This window comes from Streptopelia decaocto (genome assembly GCF_964273445.1).
Source record: "Streptopelia decaocto genome assembly, chromosome: 1".
In the NCBI taxonomy this organism is placed as follows: Eukaryota; Metazoa; Chordata; class Aves; order Columbiformes; family Columbidae; genus Streptopelia; species Streptopelia decaocto.
Window position 1 is genome coordinate 96,549,854 of NC_138663.1, and position 26,581 is coordinate 96,576,434.

At 39.3% G+C, this 26,581-nt stretch overlaps 1 protein-coding gene across 1 annotated transcript in view; it reads right to left on the reverse strand.

The window, feature by feature from the left end:
• The window catches only part of DHRSX (dehydrogenase/reductase X-linked), a 171,058-nt gene that overhangs the window by 58,256 nt on the left and 86,221 nt on the right, over positions 1-26,581 (reverse strand). Inside the window, exon 4 of the mRNA XM_082058708.1 lies at positions 3,876-3,977. Within this exon, the coding sequence (XP_081914834.1) occupies positions 3,876-3,977 (102 nt within the window). The remainder of the gene's footprint in view (positions 1-3,875; positions 3,978-26,581) is intronic.

Below are 26,581 nucleotides of genomic sequence, written 5' to 3' on the forward strand. Positions count from 1 at the left end.
TAAGTTTATGTAATAGTCTATTTGCATCTTTAATATGTTTTGTTTATTTAAAAAAACAAGAGCTGAGCATGCACATTACTGATGCAGAAAGCATAGTAATGGAAAAACAGGCCTTTATTTGTCAGCTGAAATAATGTGTGCATTCAACCATTTTTTTCCTTTTACATTAGAAATTAGAAAGTTAAATGTATATGCTAAAATCAGCAATAACAAAAAGAGAGAAGATTACGCTAGTACACTAATCTCCATTTTGAACACCCTAAATGTTCCTGTAAGGCTTCTTAAAGTGCCTGAATTAGGTGGATACCTAAAACTTACAGAAATTTTTGTGGGACCTGGGTGTCTAGCTCTAGAAGAATACCTTGAAACTCAGTATTTTAATATTAGTTTAATTTCCAATTCAATCCTTGAGCTAGATAAGTGATGGAGAGTAAGTGATGGAGATACATTTTTTTAAAAATGACCAGTGACCTGGAAAACTGCTGAATTTCATAAGGACCTTAAGTGAGACATGTAATATCAATTATTTACCTAGACAGTAATTAATGCCAAATCACCTGCCTGTAATAATATTTCAATGTCAATTTCATAGTTTGCATTCCTGTATAATGTTAGAACTGTCCTCGATTCATCTTGAAATCTTTGGCTTTTTGATCAGTTTACACAAGCCCACAACAAAAACCATATACCTTTGCATAGATACAGGATACATATTCATGGAGATAAGATGTGGAAAGATCACTAACATATAGACATGATTATATCAATCAGTTTAAAAGATTTTGATTTAAAGCAATTAAATAATACCAGTATATCATGGAAAAAAAATGCAATGTAGTTGTTCTTAGCATTTTTACATTAAATGTAATAAAGGAGTACAGTCCTTGACAGTAAAATTCTTGGTCCTCCGAAAATAGAGAGGAAAATTCTTATTAGGTTGCTGATGGCCTGAATAAGAAGTCACGGGACCCACACAAAGTCTGATTTTCAAAACCTAATGGAGACTTTCTATTAGCGCAAACAGACTTTGGGTCATACTCTTAAAAGCATATGACTGCCTACAAATGAACTACACAGATGCCTGACCCACAGACTCTTCCTCACATGCTAAAAAATAAAAATACCTCTTCATATCAAGACTTCTAGAGCTTCAATATCTGTAAGAAATAAAAAAGTACTAGGTGATACCAAGAAACCTACTATTCTAGATGCATACACTGAGATATAAGAAAATCAACCACGTCATTATGAGATGTTCTGCAAGACATCTATTGGTCATGAAAAATGCCTTCCTGTTGACAACCAAGTTTTCTGACAGGAAGCAAACACACTCACTGACAATATGCCCAACAGCTCATTCCCATCAGACACTCAAATATTGCAAGCATTGTCTTCTTCCAGGCACACAAGCTTGTGTCCATGGGATCAAGCAATGAAGGCAGTGGAGCTGGCAACTGTGATGAGGCTTTTGAGTCAGTAGTGCCTCCACCCCTGCAGTCCATGATGGACTGTATCTTCCTCATTAAAAAAAAAAAAAAAAAAAAAAGGGAGAAGAAATGAAAAAAGGAAAGAGGAAAGAGGAGAGAGGAAAAGGAAAAGGAAAAGGAAAAGGAAAAGGAAAAGGAAAAGGAAAAGGAAAAGGAAAAGGAAAAGGAAAAGGAAAAGGAAAAGGAAAAGGAAAAGGAAAAGGAAAAGGAAAAGGAAAAGGAAAAGGAAAAGGAAAAGGAAAAGGAAAAGGAAAAGGAAAAGCCTACCAGTGAGACCAAACATCAGCATTTGTCTTGGATGTGCTCCACACTGATAGAAAGCCAAGAGCAGCTGTTCAAAGGTTTTTGCATCAGGCCGTTTCTTCTCCACGGGGTAGGTTCATTTTCCTCATGTGTACCAAGAAATCACTTGGGTTTTCACTATGAAACTAGTAACAAAACTAAATGCTACAGATTACTTACAAGAGTAAACAAAAAGGACTAAAAAAAAATGCAAGAAAAAGCTTTCAGAAGTGGAGGCTGGTGACTTGCCAAGTAGTGGTAGAGACTAACCTAATTATAGAGGAGGCTTTAAAGCAGCTTTAGATATGATCACTTCTGTGATTCTGTTAAAGATTCAGCAAAAAGCAGAGTTGGACTTCATTGTAGTTTCTAACAGGATTTTCTCAAATGACAGATTTCTTTTACCAACTGTCTTTGGGAACCAAGCGTAAGTCAAATCAAATGCCCTTCTTTAAGGTCATGAAAATATAGACTGATTCAGGCAAACATTATATTAGTCTCAAGCATCTTTCTTCAAAGAAGCTTAGGGCATACGCTCTTTGGTCTCGTATCATATTAGGCACATTAGGAGATCTGTTTACATATAACTTTGTTTCTTGATTAAGATGACATATGTAACTGCAGTTTTCATCCATCCTGCTTGAGCAGCAGCCAGGGCAGAACAAAACCCTTTATTCAAGAGGGTTTCCCAGCTGTGCTCTTGCTTCAGACCCATCAGTTCTCCCCAAGTTGCCCCCAAGCCCCTGCTGTAGTCCTGGCTTTGCTCATGCAGACAACTGGTGGAGGGCAGGGGATGCCTGATGGGTGCATAGATCTCCAAAGTATCTTTTCCACAAAATGATGTTTTTTCAAATGTTGTTGTTCTCATCTCTGTAACAGTTTGTACTCTGCATCTTCAGAAGCAGGCATGTAAAACTGGAAGGATTTGGTAACCAGGATTAAATATCCACTACCTTTAATTATCATACAATTAAAATAATAATGGTAGGCTTTTTTGACTAATCAAATAAAAATGAACATTTAATTGAAGATTTCATTAATGTTTCATATCAATCGAGAAATAAAATACTCTTGAATTTTTATTGCAATATTTTCTTTTGTTACTGAGAACTCTTTAAGGCATCAACAAATGTAACAAATCCATTTATTTACAGCACATTTGCCTTCAATAGGACTGAAGGGTGCACAGAAAAACAGAAAATGTACTTCAGGATGCCTTAACAAATATACATGCAAATAACTGGGAAAACAAGAACAGCAGCACAGAAGAGCAGAAAACTTCTAAAACAAGCCTATATTGTCGCTGGTGGGTTTTTCCCCTAGTTAAACAGTTGTGAAAATTCCCCTTTAGGAAAGTCCAGGCAGACCATGCAGAGTTTTTGGAGAAAAAATATTGTACGTATTGGTTTCCAAAAATACTATAGCTGTAAAACATAATTAAAAGGCAAGTAGGTTAATAACAAAAGTTAAAATCCCTAAGAGTAACGAGATTCACTTGATAATTGTATGAATGTAAGATAAATGTTGTCCTTTTAATTTGTTCCCTGGCCACTGAGGACGCAGCTTTGTGATCAGCTTTCCAGCAGCACCTTGATCTAAGGCTGTGACTGCTCCAACGTCGCTTCTAGATTATACTTCAGATGGATTAACCCCTGAACTCAGCTCACCAGGCAGCTACACTAAATGCAGGTGTTCATACAGGGAAAATATAGGGAGAGAGAAAGCAAATAAAAGTGAAAGGACAGGTTTCCTACAAACATAAAGTACAACTTCCACTTTTTTTTTTTGTCTTTTTTTAATTAGGGATGCTCGGGTTCTTGTGCAGTCGCATGACTTTTAGTGCTGGAGAGTTAAAAAAAAAACAGCAAAGGAACAGGACTTGCAATAACATCACAAGCAGGGGTGGCACTAAAGCTTTCAGTCTGCTCAGCTGACAATCTATCAAAAAAATGCAATTTAACTGCTAGAAAAACATCTCTGTTAATGCAGCCATATTGTAACCTGCCGTATGGTTCAGACAATTGATTTGAAATGTGAAGTGATAGATGAGAGCCCCATTTGTCACATCTTCCCCTGCAGATATGTGAAGAAAAAAACAGAACTCACCATTATTCACCAGGACATGAAGTGGACAATTCTTTGCTCTAAACTGCTGCACAAATTGCCGTATAGACTTCATGGAAGCCAAATCACAGTATAAAAACTCCACTGGGAAAGAAAAGGAGATGAACAAAAACAGAGTTAAGTCAGTTACGATGATATAAAAACACACTTACAGACATCTACAAAAACCCCTGTGATAATTTCACCAGGAAAGTAAAGATTCTAAAAATAAACCAGGCTTTTGAAAATTATGGGTGAAACTGGTCTCAGAAGTTCCTTCTTTCTCCTTCCTTCTTTCCTTTCTATTTTTAAACTATTGAATTTTGACAGACCAAATAGGAGAAATGCTGCTGCCAGGAGGTGAAAAAAGGTATCAAATGCAGCAAATATGTTCCAGTCCTGATGTTTTCTCTACTGCTATCATTTAGGAAGAGTGGCTACAGCTCTTCAGAGTTGAGATGATCAAGACACGGCAGGTAGAAATCAAATGGGGAGAACAGAAGCCACATGTGGTACCACAATATTTCACTGTATTTCTGATGCCAGATATACCATCCCATGTTTTTTCCAGATTATCTGCTCAGTGTCAGTGGTGTGAACAGTGATGGAGTCTGACAACACATTACGAAGCAAAGATTTATTGAGGCAGTGTGAAAGATGAGCAACAGCATGCTTATACAGTGGCTCACCTGATCACTGATAGCAACCATGGCATCATACATGATGCTGTGCCTCCAGTGGACATCCAGGGACACTTGGTGTCCAGCTCACCTGGCACCAACAACCAGTCACATAAATGCCTTTTGAAGGCAGATAAGAGTCACAGCACCTCTTGGCTCCAGCAATGACAGTGTGACTTGAGGGCATCACACCTCACACAGATACCATGGGTAGCATCCTGTCCACGCTGCCCATGTCAGTCAACATGCAGGGTGACAGGGGGTCATCAGTCTGCCTATGTCAATGATGTTGGTCGAGGGGCAGGGTGTCAGTATCTCAAAATATATTTAACACTGTTATGTTTTTATTTCCAAGAAAACGTGTCTCTAACAAAAGCATCCTTTGTCCAAAGCATTAGCCATTGACCTTCACAAGAACTCTACAAAATAATTTAATTAATTAAAACAAAAAATATTACTTAAATCCCCCAATAACTTTAAACCCATCAAGTCTGAAAATTCTGTTCCTGTTGTTCAGCTTTCACCTCCTGACTCTCTCAGCATTTCTACATCAGTTGCCCTGCCTTGCGTGACAGCCATGACCTGCGTTATGATGTGAAAACAAGAGGTTCAACAGCAGTGGCTATCCCCATACAAAAAATCCAAATTCTTTATAAATTCTGCAAAGGAGAAAAAGAAAGAAAATTGCAACCTCATCCACTTGTTTTAGCCTTTTAGAAAGTATATCTTTTGCATGCCAGGCTTTTGGCTTGTTTCGGCACTAACTACATTTTAAGCAAGAAAATGTGAGTCTCTAGTGCAGATGCTATTCTCCTGGCTTGCTACGACATGGTGGGACTCCAAGCCTAGTAGATGTTGTCAACTCCACCACATCCAGACCTTGTACAATTGGGCTCTGGGTTGGATTTGCCTGAACCTCTTTTATAAAGTGAATTTTCTAAGGAAAACAAAAAGGTGTTTCAACTTTAGAAAGTCAGACAGTACTGAGCAACCTCCAGTGACTAAGTCCACCAGAAAGAAAGGTGAAGGTTGTACAAAGCATGGTCCTCTTGCTCACTGCGTCCTTGCAGAGTGAGTCCTAGTCCTCACTGTCCAGTTTAATTTCAACAAACTCCCAGATTTCCTGAGCTGTAGCAACCTCTGCATAGACACCCAGTACCCAGGATGGTTTTGGCCACCAAAGTTGAGGACTGGGGCTCCAGGTCCTCACTGTGTTTTCCCCGCTCCCCTCTGCCCTCCCACCTTGCAGCCCAAGGGTTGCTCCCCTGTGCTCCATGGGAAAGAACAGCCACCCTCTTCCTTGCACATGGCTTCACCCACCTTTTCCTATGAAAGAGACAGCCTTTAAAAGAAAAATTAAAGATAAGCAGTTCTTCACATATGCTGAAGAAAGCATTTCTGACAAGAACATCAACCTATTGGCTAATCAAGCTCCAACACAGGCTGCAATAAGAGACCTTTCCTGTTACTCTTTTCTCCGTTCCATCAGTGATGTTCACCAAACTGTTTCATCCTGTCAGAACTGAGGCTGTGAGCTATAACGCCTCTTTATAGTGTGTCTGTACAATAAGCATTTAGGAAGGCCTGCAGGCACAACAGCAAGCTAAATAACAAGAGACAATCATGGCTGTTATTAAAATCCTTTACAGAAGAACAGTTCCTTCAGTTTTACATTTAATAATCCTTATATATTTTGAACCTAGGTAGTATTAGGCCTCTGAAATTGTCTTAGTAAATTTATATAAATTTCTCAGTGGCCTTTTCCTTTAAAAAAAAAAAAAAAGTTTAGATTCTAGTTTTAAGATAGTGTTAATATATTTTTTTTGAAAAGGCTATGAAGTCATACCTATGAAGTCATACCGTTTCAAAGACACTGACCCATGAATAACAGTGGACCACTTCTTGAGCTCCCTATAGAGCTTTAGGAGGTCTGCAATATTGTCTAATTTAACTAATGTCCTGCAGCTGGAGGTGGTAAGGAAATGTAAAACTTATTAACTCCTATAAAAGAAGAGAGCTGTTCAGGTCATTCATCTTGTGGCCTAGCAGCTATATAAAACCACATGAACAGCACTGTAATTGCTCAGATACACAAAACCTGGTTGTACTAACTTACTAGTAACTAGTGCAACAACAAATGGAGAAAATACCTTGGTGGAGCTTTATGGTGACTACGCTGTTGCTCTGCTTCTCCAAGCAGCTCATCAAGGACAGAGATTAGGGAAAGCATGACCAGCTTCTTAGGAGACAGCTGCTCACACTGCCAATGGAGGAGCCCCTTTTAATACAAAATATTCACCTTGGTACAGAAGGCATTGGACTTCCCTTAGCTGCAGTATTTTGTGGCACAGTGCAAGGTCCAACCACTTCTTCACCATCTATATGGACCGCGGCAACATTATTAACTCTCCTGGACTTTGCTAATGACACTATATGTGCAAGGAAAGCAGACCCCTGAGAACATTCACTGAGCTAAATTTTAATCTCTCTCCTCATGTCACCTCAAAATTGTCCTTTTCTGCATTGCCGGCTACAATGGTGGTTAGATAACCAGTGTGCCCAGGCACTGGGAATTAACTTTTTGCTATGTCTGTCTGATCTCCCCTCCCTTAACTTTGTGGTTTTGCAGAGCAACTGCTGTCATTCGTTATGACTGTACAGTGCCCACAGTAATGCCATACTAGGCCAAGGCTATCATTACTAAGCTTATTTACTTGTTTACTTAGGAAGCGTGTCATCATATTCAGTATTTGTACAGCACTTGCCATCAAAAGATCAGAATGTGCTTTGGAAAAGAAAACAAACAAGCAAATCAAACTCCAAACTTCTTTTTGCTCGCAGGGCAGAAACATTAATGGCCAAAGTCCTTGTTTGTGCTTATTTGTGCATGGCAGCTCATTACCAGGGAGCTGGTTGCACTGGCATGAGTGCCATGCCAACTGAGGTGCCGTTCCACTCAAGAAAAGGTGCCAAAACACGGCTCCAAGTCACATGCTGCCTCAGCAGCAGGGACATGAACAGAAACTCACTTTCTTCTTTGTCCCATGGTCCAAGTATTTCAATTTGATAGCAGTGTACTGAGGAATTACACATCCAGAAGCTAAGGATAGTGGTTAGTTCTGAGAATATTTCAAAGCATTCACAAATACACTTAGCAAGCTATTTTTTCAAATGTCTTAATTAATAATGGCCAGTGTTTAATAATGTGAGCAAATGACCAAACCTGAACTAGCAATTTGACTTGAATCACTCTTCAGAAACAATGATGGCAAAAGGTTTTCTGTATGGAATAGGTATGAGTGAAAAGAATAAATATGTGCAATAACAACAGGCAAACAGAAATGTTTGCCAAAATTAATATTTAGATATGTTACTTCTTACCTTTTTGGTTTCTCTGCCATTAGACTTCCAATTATTCAAGTACCTAACAACTGACAATAGTGGTCATTATGCTTTTGAGTTTAATAATACATTTTCAAAACTAACTGATTCCTTTGCTTTGCCGTATGCCATTAAAAACTAAAATGGGGAGTAGAATCTACATATAGAATATCTGCAGCTAATGCTACTCAAATACTCTATTTTCTAACTCTACCCCCTGTTGTCTGTCCTGCTCCTATACTTCCCCTTGCTTTCATGTATTTCTAGAATGACAGACATGTCCATATTTTTTTCTTCTAGTGGATATATGCCTTGTTCTTACCTGAATAATATTTCCAATGAAAGCAAGTGAGTACATAATTGTCAGACACCAGCTAAAATATTCACTGGTAAAATATTTTACTATTATTTTATTGCAATTTGATGACTCAGTTGTCAGAAAGTTATTAGCTAATAAAATATGAAAGGAGTATAATTTCACAAAAGACAGAGTTACTTATGCCATTATTCACATATGAATAGATATGTATATGATGGCGCTACAATTGCTGCTTTCCCTAATTGCTTTCTTTCAAATGTGTATCTGCCTGGTGCAGCATCTTTTCAGAAACGGAGAACTGGATGTGATGTTTTGCAGACTACTCCTCCGTGAGGCTGTACAGATCCCACCATCTGTGCTGCCTGACCACACATGACACCACAGAGCACCTGCACATCTCAGTGCCTGTTGCTGCTCTGTGCACCCTCCGCTCGCTTGGTCGTACTAACTGCAGTCACAGGACTCGAAGGACAGGCAGCTGGTGGCTCCTGGAGAGCTTTCTGACACCATGAGCTCCACAGGAGCCCCAGCACTAGGAGAGCCTGACACAGTCCCTGAGTGCTCACGCTCCTCCAAATGTCACCCTTCAGGTCAACTTCCCTGTTTCTGTCCATCTGCTTCATCATGCTATTGGCACACCTTTCTTTTTAACATCTGGAGTTCCCATCTTTTGCTTTTCATGCCATCCCAGTTGACTCTGGTTGCACATTTCTTCTGTGACTGTATCACAGAGGCACAAAAAGCACGAATCTGGAATTCTGGTCTGCTATGGAAGGAAAATTCAGAGGAATGGACAGATATTGCAGTGAACGATCAGGGACTGTAACTTCTGAGATAGTCACTGATCAGCTCACAAGAAAATGCAATGTTTGGGCTTTAGATCAGATTAAGATGAGATGGAGGCCATCTACCACCTACCACTTTTTCTGCATTCCACTCATCATTTTGAAATTATTATGGACAGCTACAACTTCACTTCAGCAGAAATCATAAATCAGACTCAACTGTCTTTTATTACTCATGCCAAAGCAGTTTTCTATCATGCTTTCACTTTCTTGTTTTGTGTTAGAAACAAAAGCAGGGGATACATTTCAGGGAAAGCTGCCACTTTGCCCAGCATGACAGGGAACTGAGAACTCATAGTTCATGGTGGAAAGAAGACTACAGAATAGATTGCATTGGCTGTTCTCATTTGCCACCCACCTATACGGTACCCAAAGATACCAGCAGGAAGAGTTACTTCTCCAACAAAGCATGAAGAACAGTTCCTAGACAAGATAATATAAAAAGGTGCTCAGTAGTCACATATTCATGCTCAAAAATATGTCGCGAAAGCTCCACACAGACGTATTATTCTCTGGCTGCTGTATCTCCGCATGGGTCACTGAGGATTTTGCCCTGTCGTTTGCTGCTCTCCCTCACAGAGTCATAGTTTGTCATCTGCACAGCAGCAAGGACAAATGCTGTCCTACTCTTGAAAGAAGTGGGAATGCTTCTGAGCACCTGGACAGTGCAACGGAGATGTTGTTTATAAGAAAGTGCTCTTAATGAGGCAAATATCTACCATCTGATAGATGCTGCATTGCAGAACTAGAGCAGCTCTGTCAGCAAGGTAGCAGGTGGAAATCAAGTGGAACAAACCCCAGGAGAGAAAAAGCCTGAACTGTGAGAAGACATAAAGCAGTACCGACTGGATCCTTCTTATTTTTTTCACTGCAACGTCCTTGCTGACACTAATAAACAGTGGTTTTGGCTGGTCCAGTCTTTAGAGACAAGCTTGGTATCTCCCTTCTCCTGTGGTCCTCTCCCCAAAGTAAAGTGTCCCAGAATCCACTCATCTTTCTCAGCAAGTTCTGCTCATCTGCTTACATATCTTCCAGTCAACCCAAAAGTTGTTTTGAACCAAAACAGGGCTGCTAAAGGAAGGGAAAGACCTTCTGGAAATTCTGACCAGCTGAGCTCAAAACTGTGCCCATTACATGACAACATTGTGGGTGGAAAATGAAAAAGCACTTGTAGGTTGCTAAACAAACCTAAGGTTATTCAGTCTGCAAACTGGGTATGTATGGAAACACACAAGTCTCCATCGCCAGAACACGACTCCTCTTAACAGAATTTTCCTACATTGCCTTGGACTAACACAAAGGCTGGGATGCAAGCTTTGCTCAGACATGCATGATGACAGAATATTGCATGCTATTCAGGATTATAAGGTGGTTACTTTAAAAGGACTTCTAGGAAAACAAAAACAAACAAAAACCTACAGGTAAATAAGGCGTGTACCAGTCAATTGCCTATTGAGCTGTATAATGAGAGACAGTCATCATAAATGCAGCAAACACAGCATCTCCTATTCATGCCATGCTCCTGGCCTTTTGCACTTGATGACCTCTCTGGCTCCTATTATATACCACAGGTATTTTGGAGTCTCCCCCATTCTGCATTAGCAGCCAACATTCACAGGAATTAAACATTGATTAATGCACAGAAAAAACTAGTATGTGCAATCATATCTATGGTACTGGTTGACCTTTAATTCCAGCTGTGGTTATGGTGACTACTTGCAGAACATTGGCTCGTAATCCTTCAAACTATTTTACTTATGTGACTGTAGACCAAAATGTTGGCTGTTGCCTGTTATGCATCTTACAAGTTCCCCTCCAGTCTTTCCTGGTCTCCTTTATTAGTCTGAATAATTTTGTGGCACTTCTTCAGATCACTTTTTCTTTCATAGACTGTTCGTAGAATTAATAAACCATGGCTAACCCTAGCACAGATTTACTGCTCACACTGACGCTTGTGATATGCCATTGAAGAAAAAGGCAGATGGAACACGTCCATCTGGCAAAGTGTGTGAGTGCACTGTCATGGATCAAAATAGTGAGCATATTTAAAGACATACGGTTTGGAGACAGTCATTAAAAGATACACTCAGAACTTCAGTTAGATTAGTTTGTCTGTGGCCTTCCAGCACACAAGTGAGAGCACCTAAATTCAGCTGTTCCTTCTCTGAGTCACTCATTCTCGTGTCACTATCTTTAAAGGCAATCTAAAGAGATTAGCTTCCTATGCCTGATGTTACACTCTGTGAACAGACTCTGTGTGTTATCCTCCAGCCTATTCAGTGAAAGAAGCGCTCTGCATTGGTGTTCATGACACAAATAAATATTAGTAATTCATGCAAATATTAGCAATTCATGGGGTTTTTCTTCCTCAGGATAGTTTGAACAATGTCTGTTCAAAGAGCTATTGTAAGAAAAGGCATTTTATGGTGTCATTTCTTAATCATGTAGTTTTAACCTATTGTAGTAAGAGAAATGGGGAAAAAAGACTTTAGCTTTCTGAGAGATGCTTTTTCTCTCAAAGGTGGAAGAGTAAAATAAAAAAGAATTTTTTTCTTGGAAACTGAGCCATCTGACTTAGCTACCTTCAACTTCCACAACTGAAGTGCGTGGCCTAGTCCAGTGATCCTTTAACTTGTTAAATTCAACAAACCACCCAGTAGTTTTGTGTAATGGTTAATCAAAATAAGCAAAACTCCAGGGCAAGAAGTGTTTCAGTTCCATCGCTACTAGCAGCTCTCATTACTGCCAAAATATCAGCTCAGCACAGGAGAGTCTCCTGAACAGCTTCACAGATCATGTTTCCAGAACACTGGAACATAAGAGCAGTACAAAAAGGAGACAGTCCATGTAAAGCAATGGAAATGCCCATGACAGACTCTGCTAATTGCACCACCAGGTAGGATGCTATTTAAATATGCACAGTTCCCACAGACATAGCATGCTCTAGGTTTTCCAAATACGCAAGTAGTGCTTTGCTGTACAATATTTGATATTTTCTGTTCAGCAAGGACAGGGCTTGAAAATAAATATGCTGGCATCAACTTGTCAGAGAGTAACCTTAAGAGGTGTTGGCATGAAGACAAGAGCAGTGGGATTCATAGCCAGGTCTCAGGGTGAGAGATGTTGTCTCAGCTTCCCATGAATGAAATTTCCTCCAGATTATTGACCGGGGGCAGGGGGCAGGGGGAGGGACTGGTATTATTTTAGAATAGTAAATACAAGAACAGATACATACAAAATTTCCTCATATGCTTCCTGAAAATCAGATGCCATCTCTTTCCTCCTCCTCCTCAGTTCAGGTGCTCATCACGCACGTTTCTGATTGTAGAGAGACTAAGTCCTCTGATATCCTCTGTTCTTGCTATGGGAAGACTTGGGGTTTACCCCACCGAATAACTGTTTTGGGAAGCCCTTCTGTCATCATTTCTAGTATCTAAGAGTGTGCCTTCATACAGGTTGAAAGGAAATATGGTTTTGGCTCTTCATAGGCCCATTTATAGCCCTGTGGAAAAATGGTGGGAAAATGACATGGCCACACTAGTGTTGCAGTGGAAATGCTTGTCATATCTCTTTTTGAGGACTGAGGAAGGCAGCCTTCATCCTGTTCGCAGATAAGTAGGTTTCCTTACCTCCATAGGAACAAGAAACAAGAAGGCAGGCCTAAGTAAATTCCTTCTGCCTCATGGGGAAAGAAGAGGTCACAGAGAGCATCTGAAGATTCATCATTTATGGACAGAAGAGAAGATGGTTTAGAACGCTCTTAATGTTATTGTTACCCTCATTGCAGCGGTGTTGGACTAGATGGTCTTTAAAGGTATCTTCCAACCCAAACTATTCTATGCTTCTATGATTCTATATACCTTTAGATATGTTTTTCTCTTGCTCCCTGGTGAACAGATTTTTATATTAAATTTCATCACTATATTTTGTGAATTGCAGATATCTTTCTTTTTCTTCTTGGGTGACACTTACTCCTTATAGTGACTTAGATCTACACTGTGATTTATAGCTCATTTAAAGCCTCAAAATATATGGCACACATGTGACACACACATTACAGTGTCCTCATATTGACATTTTCCATCAGGAATGAAACTCAAGTAAAGAGCTTTTTGGAAGTAATACAGAGTCAAGCTATTAAAGAAAAGTCAGCGAGGTTTTTACAAGTTGACAAAATCAAAATGTACTTCAGAGCAAGATAGAAGGATGAGTGTTCCTAGTAAAGAGGCTAAGTTCCCAACTAACTGATTTAAACTGGTATAGTTTGGCAAAGTATATTTCCAGGTTCTCAGCTCTGGACATGCACATTCTCAATGCATCTCAGGTTGCATAGCTTAAAAGCTAGGGTACTGAATCACTGGGATAATTTGATGATCAAGGACACATATATGCATATGAAAGAGTACCAGTGAGGACAAAAAAAGTCCTAGCAATCTTTTGCTGGCAGCCTTCTCCTTCAGAATATATTATTAGACATGCATGCTGACTAGAACATGCACCAGCACTCCTCTAGAGCTGTTCCTCTCTTGACTTGCAGAATTTTTTTTCTGTATGAAGAGCTTACTGTTCACAAGCAAGTGTAACTTATTTATTTTTAATGTAAAAGTCTACTTTCATCACCTTATAAAACAAAAAAAGAAGCCTTCACATTCCCAATGTATTCATTTTGGAGAGAGAATCAACATGAGCTTCAGTGAGGAAGAGGCTGTTCAGAAAGTGTTTTGCTAAAACAGGGCTACCTTAATTACAGGTACTCCTAGAGCCATAATATCTGTAGATCAGATTTTTGTTTTATTTGCTACAGTAATGAACCTCCGAATCCAATTAGCCTGCTTTTGGACCAAAATAGATCAGGGCTGATGATATCCCAGTTCCTCCAGTGGCCCAGAACTGTGCTGGGCCACTTGGTCATTGTCGATGAAGGCCTGGCTTCTCCTGTCCTCTCGTGGATGTAATTGTCAAGAGATGTGAACTGGGTGAGGTCAATTGCAGCCCTCAGTCATTTAAATTTTACCTTCCATTACTGATTTTTAAAAATAGATCAGGATGTTCTGTGCTATTTTTTGGAAAGGATCAAAGGTTTCAGTCAAAAGTCAGAATGCAGCTAGCATGTCCTGCCATGCAGAAGCTTCTTTCTGTAAGCCAATACCAAATATATACTTGGAAATCTGAAAAAAATAAATTCCAATAGGACTGTTTGTAAGCACACTATCTAGATATTTCATACATGAAATCAATTTTCCATTCATAGGCAAACTTCATTACCAGACAACCATTATGTGATAGAAAAACAACTCTCCCATTGGCTACATTTCCTGAAAAGAGCATGGATTTTCTGAGTATAGCTGCTTACCATTTCAAAACCACCAAAATAAAAACCTCCAGTGTGAAGAACTATGTTTGTAATAAGCTTTGGTATTACCACAAAAACACCTCAGCAAATATTCTGCTCCGCACCCTCTGAAGTAACACAGAAAGGCTGATAGTGTCTCTGCTTTGTAGTACTTCAAGGACAAAAACCTCGCAGAGTCAAAGGAAATAAAGCAAAGAAGGGAATAATATTTCCAAGCTCCAGGCAAGAATAACTTTGAGCTGTGCAGAATGCAACATCCTTTGCTCTGGACATAAGAACTATTCATAACATGTATTTCTGCAAACTCTACTGTCCTTTACCCTAGAAGTGTTCTGGTTTTTCCCCTGTGTCAGCCCTAGAACCCACACAGCGAGCTTGAGCAGGTCTCAGATCCAGCTTCAATCAACTTTTTTTTTATTTTTCTCTTTCTTTGGAGACTGTCTTCACACAGATCAGCAAAGTCACTCCTCTCCTGTGGCATCAGAGGCAGCAGAGCTGGTGGAGGAGAGGCAGCAAGAACAGGCAGCTGGGATGGAGGATCCACGAGAAGCCAGAGCTGCCCCTTCCACCAGTAGTCCAGCTTCAGGACCAAGTTAGTCACAGCTAACCTCGTTTCTGACCATCCCCTCACATCCCTGCCCCTCTTTGCTCCTTCCACTCAAGTCTGCTGGTGTAACTAGTTGTCCTGGCTCATGGCAACCTATACCTGGGATGTTACCTGGGTTATGGTAAGGGAACATAAATAACCTTGGGTAGCAATGACATTGTCCTTTCCTACTCCAACAAGAATCACGAAGCATAAGCTTACTTTTTCTTTTTCCCCAGATCTGACACTAGGCTGTTTCTCTTTCACGCTTAAGCAAGCTTAGGTCTGTAGAGGGCTTCTAAGGAATGATTCATTTGACCTGTTTCACAAATCTAGTTTAAGATGAGATGAATCATGTCCTATAACTGTTTATTCCTCTCCACAGACTGCAAAGGGAGCTTGGGGACATTGACTCAGATTTAAACTTCTGCATTAGAAAATTCAAAAAATAGGTGATTAGAATGCCAGTGTTCAGTTTCAACTAATAATGAACAGAGAATGAGAGAAAAATCAGAGAACTGGGCATGCATGATGACTCAGTGTTATTCATCATACTCAAGATTAGAGAAAAAAAAGAGAGTGAGCACTTCCAGGAGGATCTTGCCAAAGGCTCACAGATAGCTGGGTAATACAAAAAGAATTCATACTATAAGAGATAAGGAGTCTTGTAGGGAGTGTTTAAATTATTTTTGTATTGTGAATTCCTCTGAAATAACTATGATTTCTCAACACAAAAATTGAGATATCATTGCACTGCCTAATTGATAAAGACATTCTGAGAGTCAAATAAGTTAATTTTGGCAGCTGGGTTTGATGTCACTGTGTACATACATAACTGGGACCAAGCTTAAGCAGACTGCAAGACACGACAATTTCTAAACTAATGACAGTGTAGCTATGCATCCCAGATGAGAACTGGCAGTTTTGCTGCTGCTCTGTAAGTCACACAGCTCTTGCAGCTACTAATCTGCAGATATCTTACTAGCTAACCAAGTGATAGGAAAAAGAAGTGCAGAAGAACAAAATGCCAAGAATAGAACTGGAGTCTCTTGATTGCTGCTTCAGAGGCTGCCCTGTCTGCTGGACTCCACCTTCTTTCTCTTTTTTACCTCTATACAAATAGATACTTCTTGTTATTTTCAGGGATGTATTCATTTAAGAAAGATTTCTATTTTTTCTCTTTTGAGATGGATTTATCTTTAGGAAACTTTAGATCTCTCTTCCTGCCTCAAACCTGTTTGTTACTTGGCTAGTTTTCTTCTCATCTCATTTCATCTCCCTTGCTGTTTCTCCAGAACTTTTAACATGATCACTCCAATGTATTGTCCCTATCTAGTGATGGAGCTTTAAAGTAATTCACTTTCATAGCAGTTCCCTGCTAATGCTGACCTGGAATTTCAGGCAATGTAAGCCAGACCCGCCGAGCAAGGAGTCACAGGGTTCTACTCCTCCAGCTCAATATTCAATGCTTCTGATATTTTCATTCTTCTTGAAGGCAAACTGACTTTTGGACATCTGAGTAATTTTCACCCTTAGGAAGGACTATCCTGTGTATTGTCCAGTATCAACTCATGCTGATAAGCATTTTCATTAGATGGTTTGTGGAAATTCTTCCCTTCATTGGAAAAAATTTCCCTGGGAAGGCTATGTCTGACTGGAAAGGGTACACTGTCATTTGGGGACTATTTAGGAAAGAAATAGGCACTTTTAACTGCATAAACCCCTTTTTTAAGTTGTTTTGTTTGTTTTGTTTTTTCCTAAAGGTACCACTCAGGGAAGGTACCAGGTAAACAAAAATAGATACTTATGTCTTTCTTCTGTTCAAAAATCTGGCCTATATATGACAGTCTTTGTCATTGCCCTTCATGCCAGCTCTGGAGAAAAAAATTACCTGTACAGATAAGTCTTTGCATTCCTATTCAGTCTTTGGACTTTCTGGAGATCCTTTCATCAGATAAACTCATAAAATAAGGTGTTGGTGAGAGACTCCTCCAGGTCTGAATTTCTCATGTGCAGAAGGGGTGCAACATACAGAGCAATGCATTTACCATACTGCAATGATGGCAGCTGAGCTTGCTGGATTGCTTGACCAAGACGTATAGCTGTGGTAAAAGAATAACAAGTGTATGACTCTTCCTGTGCTCTCTAGTTAGTGGGGAGGAAACCTGCAGTAGGTAGAAGGGTCTATCTTTTTAGAGGTGATACTCAGAGCACTGCCTTTTCCTTTGGTGAACACCCTTCAGCGAGAAACTTTTAAGAGGGGGAGTCTGCTTATACACAAGTATAACTCAAATATAGTTAAACTGGATTTTTTCCCATACTCTTACCTAACAAACATAAGATCAGAAAGACAAGACCTGTTTTAAATTTTTCATTCTCTGCAGGCAATTAATAATGTATGAAATTATTCTTCCTACACTTTGTGATGCATGATCAGCATTCGGTTAATGTAGAAGCTTGAAATTCTCCTCATGATAGATTGTTTCTAATGTGGTGATAGCTGTGATCCTAACACTGTGAAGATGGGGAGTAGAGAACTGTAACTGGCAGGATACTGGATCTAAAGACTTACAAAAGTTTTTGATTTCTTCTTAATGCCAACTAGCATTTTTGGGGAAGATAAACCCTCATATATTGGGAAAGAAATCAGAAATCTGCTATTCTCACAGACTAACTTTAACAGCAGGTCTGGATCTGAATACTACCTTTCAAATACATTTCAAATTGCTGCAGAGCCCCAGATTAACAGTGCTACAAGATCAAAAGTCTGTGATGCAAAATTTTGGTGCAGCATGCTGCAACATATAAAAACCACACTGCCTGTTTTTAGCACATTCTCACCCACAATAGTGCCTCCTTAAGTCTGTGTTTAGGGCTCAGCTCTACTTGCACTTTCAGAGGGCTGAATCTGGTCTCTGATGCCATGGCATGGATTTCACGACCCACCTCAGCGCTGGGTAAGGTGGTGGGTCACCTTCCCATCTCCCTCCCTGTCCAGATATACAGATGATCCAGCACCCACCTTGGAAAATACATCAGCTCTGCCTGTGGGAGAGGGGGCAACAGGGCTGCAGTGAGACTTCGAGTGAACAACCAGCCCTGGTGTCTTGTGAGGTTACTTCATAAAAGTGACACAGATGTCCTCTACTACTATTTCTGGGGCCGAAGTAAATTTGGCTAGATGTGAATAATGCTCTGGAACAACGCATTTTTAATGGGCAGGTAGAGCGCTAATTTTAAGGGTGAATTATATATTTGGGTTAGCAGTTTGGCTGCTTTGTTGTTTGATTCTTTCAGAACACTTGGATGGCAGCCATCAATGCTCTGTGATTTATCTCTATTTAATTTTTCCACTTTTTCAGACCCCTGGCTGTTGATAATTCAATTTCTGGCAACTGCAGACCTTCAGTCCCTATTATAAGTTATACCCCAAGGCAGACATACCGCCATCTGCACTCTAACAGTGGTGGTAGCTAGTGGACGTGAAGAGGCAGATGTCCAGATGCCACTTGGGCTCTGAAACAGCTTTAATACACAAATTATGTTTGGATTGGAAATATCCTCTGAATCCAAATATTAGCCTCTCAGAATAATTAGTGTTCCCTCCTAAGGGACCCTGCTACCCTGTACTCAAACTCTGCAGATTGCTTGTTCCAACAGCTTTAATGGATGCACAAAACTAAGAGTTTTCCTTCACCCAGCCTCCAAAATCATCAAAGGAGAAACTATTCTTCATCTAGTCATCCTTCATACCCCCTCGCTTCACTTCCCTGTCTTCCCTTATCCTCTCCTCCCAATCTCCATGCCCTCCAAGAAGAAATCTTCTTCCAGAAGGTTTATGCTTGCATCAAACCATCAACTTGTGCTTTCCTAAGAAATATATCCTTTTCCCAGATGCCCGTGGCAGCTCTCCACAGGCTGCAAGCACAGTGCAGAGACGTAAGGCGCTGCTGCATGTAAGAGCTGGGAAGCATCCTCTTCCCTCCAGTGAGCCTGGAAACGATACAAATCTTGACCTGAATTAAAGAGGGATGATTACCTTTTAGGTGGAAATCACCCCAAAATCTTTCTATGAAGCTCAGTAAGGATGTAGCCTTCAGACAACAAGCTGGAAAGAAAACATGAGAATGGCTGAAGTAATCCCACACTTGTAGCATAGGGCTCCTGGCAAGAAGAGGGAGTCTTGCCCCAGGCTGGGTGTTGCACAGATCAGAACCAGTATAGACCATCTTTCTGACCTCCCACGTCACACAGGGCTTCACCCTAAAGTTACTCATTCCTGAGTTGAACCTATAATTTCTTGATAAGCTACAGCACAGCTTGATGAGCTACTAGCTGAGGGAAGCTAGCAAGAAACAAGGATGCTACTTCTTCTACATGGGATTAGTTATCTTAAGATGTAGAAAACCTGTGTGGTCCCAGTTGCATCTTCCTGTCCTCTGGTGAGAAAGGAGGACAACAGCGGTTATCTTGCATGATAACCAAGTGGGTAGAGAGCTGTTCATGACACCACTGGAGAATTTCTTTGCTTCTTATTATGTCTCCTTGAATAAACACTGAGATTTATAAACTGCAAGCTAATTGGTATTTCCTAAGGAGAGATTCACTTTACATTATCCAGGCAGAGTTTCATCTGTCTCTACCCAAGCAGTTTAGTATCTGTCTAATAACATGTCTTCAAAGTTTCTGGACTTCAAAGTAAGAAAGTTGTAATTCGCTCCTTTTTGATAGGCAGAGCTATCTATAATATAGACCCAAACAGTCTGTGTGGATGGCTTCCCACAGCATACAGCCTTCATTTCTTTTTAAAATTACCTTCCCAAGGAGAAGGAGGTGAAGCAGAAAGACTTTAGCCCCCCTAACACTCATTATTTGTTGAACTGTTACAAAAGTCATGAAGAAAAAGGTAAATTGATCACAAATACTTCCTGCCCCTGTTCTGGAAACAACTGCATTCTTATTCTCTGAAGACATCTCTTTGCCGTTGCCTCAGCTAAGTCAATGAGGAGGAAAGGGAAGCCTGAGCCAGAGAGAACAGAGAACAATTAAGGCATTTGGGCAACCAGGAATGTAATTTTGCTGGAGGGCAATATTCACTTTCCACATAATTTTGTTTTTGTGGAATAAAGGACTTGTTACAGCTTGGCAATGCTTTTTAGGAGATTTAAATTTCTAACAGAAAATAAACCCTTTAAGATGCTTGACTTGCATTGTTCTAAATTGCTATGTTCTTTAGCTCTAATCAACCTGGTTTTGATCATTGCTCTTTTAAGATATATTTTCTAAGCATAAGCAGAAGTTACAGTGTTTCTGCGTAAGCTGTGATTCACAGCTATGATTTTATACTACATGAATGTAGGACTTTTTCAAAACTATCTCAAAAAAACCTGTGCATTCAACAAGCACAACAGCAAAGATTGTTTAATTTTATTTTTTTTTTCAGAATTATGAATGCTGACACTTTTTTTATCACTGGCAACTGTGGCTAAAATATCCAGCCAATAAATTTTTTACTTCAGTTGAAATGAGCAGCAACTGTTAAAAGTCCAAAAGTGTGCAATCAAGGCATGTGAGTGACAGCTTACAACATTTCAAAAGTTACAGTTTATGTTTCACCAACAAAGTTGAGGAAAAGGTATTTGTACTCCATGCTCAGAGCAGGGAGTCCTTTCACACTCCTCTGGATTGACCAGGTTAGTCGTTCTCCTCAGCCCTTGGCTTTCTGACTACTAGATTTTGCAGCTGAGGTGAACCCACTCTTAGGAAGGGCCGGTTTATGCTGCTCCATTTTATCCTGGGAGTAGAATCATGGTGCGTTTTGCGTAATAGCTGGCAAGACAGCTTAGCCTGGAGTAGAAAAGCAGGGCAACATCTTTCCCTCCCTCAGTCACTTCTCTATTTCCCTCCACTGCAATTGCATTCTTTTATTCTTTCGGTCCCTCTTTAAAATCTGTTTTTGCTGATGGTAAGGAAGGGTATAAATTACACATCCCTCCTTTCAACTGAACTCTGTCTTCTTGAGCTTTTCAGTGAAAGGAGGCGGAAGAAGATGTGGCTGGTATGATGGAACAGTGGGAGCAATCCTTCTAGTGGCTGGAATCACACATCTCAAGAAGAATGAGTATCCCACATTAATTCCCATCAGAAACATCAAATCTGTCACTTTAGCCTATAAGATTTGGTTTTAACTATGAGAGGGGAAATAAGACCAAGTTATTAGTGGGAAGATGGCAAAACTGATGACTGACACAAGAAAGAAACTTAGAGCTGGTACTTATACAATTTAAAGAATATATCCATGCTCTCTCAGAGGTTATCTGAATATTCCTTCTGTTATGCTGTGGTCAGCTTGTGATAAAGCCACCTATTAATAACAGTCAGACTCAGAATCCAAGAATATTTAGAAATAAATCTTAAAAAAAATATATAAAAAAATAAAAAGGAAATAAATACAAGTAGTATTAATTCTGTACCATGTAACGTATCCTGCGTAAAAAACCTCGAAAGCTGAAGTGCTCTGCCAAAACATGAGCAAGATTGAAGAAGGAAACTTTCATCTTGAATTAAAATCCAATGGCTTAATACAAAGTTCTACCAACATAGCTCCAACATCAAATCCAAGTCAAATACCATGCCTGGTTAAGTGGAACCTTAAAAGTATACTGGATCATATATAGATATTCCAACTTAATTTTCTTAATATACAAATCAATACATTTAAAAATGTACTTTTCCAACATCATTTAACTTCTAGAAAGAGCAGGAAAAGCTACAGTATTGTCCCAGTGACCAAAACCTATCACTTCCACATTTTGAGCAGATCTCACTCCTTTCAAACACTTGGAAAATAAAACACAGACTGTAGGGTCTTACAAAAAAACCTCTAGAAAAGCCACTAGTTATGAAAAATCCTTGCCTAAGAATGGAAGTGAGTCAGGAAAGACTATCATGCAACATGGTTTATATTTTTAAAGCATCACATGATTAGAAGAGCCATAGAAAAGACGTGTGATTTTGCCTACAAATAGATTGCTGTAGGCCCTTACTGCAGTTGCAGTTTAGTGGGATCCCTTTGAAGCAAAAGGATGTGCTATCATGTGCAAGAACATCAAAGCAGGCAAATGGCGACACACTGGTGTGGCAAATGCTACAACTTTCAGTTGTCTGTTCACAGCTCTGCATTCCTGCAAGGCGACGTGGAGAGCATACCAATGTGTGCAAGGATGGCCCGTATACCTGGTTTGTGATGATGACAAATGGTAAGACTATCAGATTCACAACAAAGAGTGGAACTGAAAAATTTCTAATTTAGAGTTCATATCACATTACCCAATCTACCTGAAAAGAATGCAGTGGGAAAACAATGAATTTGGAAAAAGCATTAAAAAGTCATCAGACCATGCAAAAGACAGCTCTGTAACCTGTGAGCTATTTCCTAGCCACTTAGCACATTTATTCCAGCAGTCTCTGTCCTTGATCCATTAAAATGTAGCATAGCTGGGGAAAATATTCAGTGTTATTTGAGTGCTACAGAGCTGCTTGAACCCAGGGTTTCAAATGATTTTATTAAGCAAAATTGCAAGAGTTTATCAAGAAGGGTAAAATGCAGCAAAATAATTATATACATTTGTAATTAATTATTTCTCTACTGAAACACAAAAACTGATCTGTAACAAATAATTATTAAGAACTCTTAAGAGTTAAAATACAATGCAATTTTCTAAATTAATTTAATGGCTGACTTACTTTAATTAGTAGGAAATTCTTTATTGTAAGCTTTTTAATCACCACCTATTCATACAAGGGAGCCCCAAACTTGCTTGAGCTATAGAAATCATTGCAATAGTAAACAATAAAAAATGTTATCTAATTCTTAGGGTTTTTTCTGAGGAAGAAATGCAAAAGCGCTGGAAGACTCTGATATTTATTCTACTGTATAAGGTTACGTGCAAACAATCTATTTGCAATAAAAGTTAGGAAGCCTAGAGTGAGCAGACCTTCACTAATCATGGGTATATCCCCATGCACTATGTCATATCCTTTCATAAACTCATCAGTTCCTACTTTAGAAACAGGTATGTTCTCTGGTAATTATGGGAAGCTTGATCCATAATCTCACTCCTCCAGATGGTGGGAAATTAACTTCATCCTAAACCTATTCCTGGCTAGTTTATACCTCATTGTTTTTGTAAATTGTTTTTTACTGTAAATTTATTTGTCCTGTTTCAATATTTTAATATTTGCCCCATTGACATATCCATGGGCAGCAAGAGTACCCTCACATTTATTTTTGGACAAAAACAGCCAAGCTCTTTTAGTCTTGTTTGTTTGTTTGTTTTGTTTTTTGTGTGTTTTGTTTTTTGTGTGTTTTGTTTGTTTGTTTGTTTGTTTGTTTTGTTTTGTTAAAGCATACTCTCTGTTTACCTCAGAAAGCCTTCTATTTCAGCTTGGGTTCACTGTCATTGAACACACAGAGCAGGACAGTATCCTCTGTTTTAGATGGAATTCAACGTAAGTTGGTTCTGATATTTCCTAATTTCCTTTGGGTATACGTGACCAAATACATCTTAGGATCATTTATCTTTTCCACAGATACATGAAAACCTAAGCTGCTACAACAGTAGCTTATCTTTGTCACCTTTACTCATCCTAATAACACTGAATCCACTGATGTCCTCCTTTTCCTCACTTATTTTTAACAGATGAGCTTTGAGTATATAGCTGAAAACTTATTTTATGTTATGGCTCAGGGAAGACTTTTGATGCCAGACAGACAAAAACCATCTCAGTATTAAGAGTTTGCAGCTTATTAGCACAGCATACTTCTGCTGAATTTCACTGCACCACACAGAGCTTCATTTGACATGATTAAAATTTAATATCGAGACATTCAACTAAGCCATACTGGAAAATCTGCCATTAAAATTCTGTTAAGTCTCATCATACCAATCCAGAGAAAAATCAAGTATGAGAGGCTTGGAAAACTTCACCTTTAAATAATGCTTTTTGTCCTCCATACAAGGCATATAGAAAAAGTTACAGTGACTTATTAACATACAGGTCCTTCCTCTTTGCTAGATCTTTGTGTGTGTATAGAAAACAAAATGGGAGGGCAGAAGAAAAGGAAGTATTTTGATGTAAAGTTTGCTGATCTCACAAATGAAACAAATAAACAAACAAACCAAACCAAAGAAAAAAATAACAGATAAGGCATGTCAAGAATGAAAAAAAATATATATATATGGCAAGCCATAGTCATGCAAAGAATACAACAGTAACAATTAATTTCACTTAGTTGAAAAAATTAAATTAGACAGGAAAGTTTTGAACTGCTTTATCTCAGAAATTCTCCACTGGCCATGAGGAACTATGAGAAAAGAGAAACATGAAGAGGGTTTTTGTTGGGTGGTCTTGGTCTGGATTTGTGTACAACAGAGGTTTGTCTCTTTGTTATCTTTTGCCTTTTTTAAAGGTAATGAATGATTTTAAAACTTCTTTCAAGTTTAGTCACATGTCCTGGTTTTGGCTAGGAGTTCCTTTTCTTCTGAGAAGCTGTATAGTGCTGTTTCGGATTTAGAATAAGACTATTGTTGTTAAAACACTGATGTTCTAGTTGTTGCTGAGCAGGCAAGGACTTTCATCTTCTCATACTGGCCTGCCAATGAGAAGCTGGGGAGTGCACAAGAAGCTAGGAGGGGACACAGCCAGGACAGCTGACACAAACTGGCCAAAGGGATATTCCACACCACACAATATCATGTTCAGTGTGTAAACTTGGGGGAAGCTGACTGAGGGAGATTACTGCTCAGGGAAGAGCTGGGCATCAGTCAGTGACTAGTGAGCAATTGCATTGTGCATATTATTATTATTATTATTATTATTATTATTATTACTACTACTACTACTACTACTTCCTTTGCTATCCTATTAAACTGTCTTTATTTCAACCCACAAGGGGTTTTTTTCTATTCTCTCCCCCATCCCACTTCGGCGGGGGAGTGAGTGAGTGGCTGTGTGGTGTTTAGTTGCTGGCAGGTGTTGTTTGCTGGCTGGTGTTAAACCACTACATCATGCTACAGCCTGTAAACTGTAGCAAGTTCCCAGAGTCCCCCTATTTTTGACTTGCATTCTAATCAGAGGAATCAAAGTGCTACAGATGCGCTGTCCCAGACACAACCAGCACGTCGTGGATCTGTAGCTGTTCTGGCCTGGCCAAGTTCCTGGCACCAAACTTCAGTCAAAGAACTACGTAGCCATGAGAATAAACCAACATGTATGTTGTATCACAATTTCCATTGATCTATCATATTTTCTTTGACTTGTGATTTCTTTTTCTAGTGTCCTGTCACATCCTCCTCTACCACACTCTCAGTTACAATGGAAGAGTGAATTGTTAATTCAAAGCTTCTCTGCTTATTCCTTCATATTTTGAACTTGTCACCGACAGAATTTTTTTTTTCAGTGTTCAGATAGTTCCTGCACTGATCTTCTGTGCAAACTTGCTTGACTTTACCCACAGTGGGTAACTGAAATCCATCTGCACGTGACCGATGTCTATATCTGCAACAACCTCTTGCTAGCTTGTGTCCTCCTTCCTCCAGTTACCTGTGGAGTCAGATGACCCTCTTTGTGCCCTAATCTCTGTCCTATCACTTAAACATACATCTGGCTAGACATTCCTTCTACAGGATCTGCAGACCTGGGGGATCTCACAGCAATCTGTGCAACACTAAAGAGGTCCAGCGGTTTGGACAGACAAGCTTTCTCTGAGCCTCCTCACTTAAAGTTCATGAGTCCAATCCTGATGTCTTAAAAGGATTCATTAGACATCAGTGCTGTCACTCATGGACATGTTCTTACTCTGACATAATGCTTATGGATTTGAAAATGCAGGACATGTTTTAATAGATGAACAGCAAGTAGGTTATGTGTGTTTTTTGTTTTCTGCTTTTCCTTTAATGAAATTCTGCTATGTTGGAAAGCATTTTAATGAACTGCATACAGGAACCAAGCAGAAGTTGCTTGAAAATTAGAGGTAATTATACTTTAACTGCAAGTCTTGTATGCAATGGTCTGAACACAATACTTAACACATTTATCATTGGCAGTTTAATGGAAAAAATAGTTTTGGTCCTTCTTCAAGTTGTATAAAAGCATAAATTAATAATATTAATTATTAATAGGTAGAAAGTAGTAAAGTATTAGCATTTGGATATCCTTTCTGTCTCCCACTTTAATTTATTTGGAGTACTTTTCCAATAAGCACAGGGTTCACATAACTCTGTTCCTACAGAAAGGAACAGATATTTTACAGGACAGAATGAAGAGATATGGACAGGATAAGAAAACTAACAAGGAAATCTGGAAAAAAAAAAAAAACTTTGTTGTCTAAAAAGAAGTTTGTAGCACCCAGACCCTACAGAAATTCAGTGCTTTGGAGCGGCACTTTGGAGCAGACCAGTTTCCTCATGGTCAGATGAAGATGGTTGGCTCTTTCAAAGGAAGCTCCTTCACTGACTTTATCAGAAATATGAGAATCTGAATA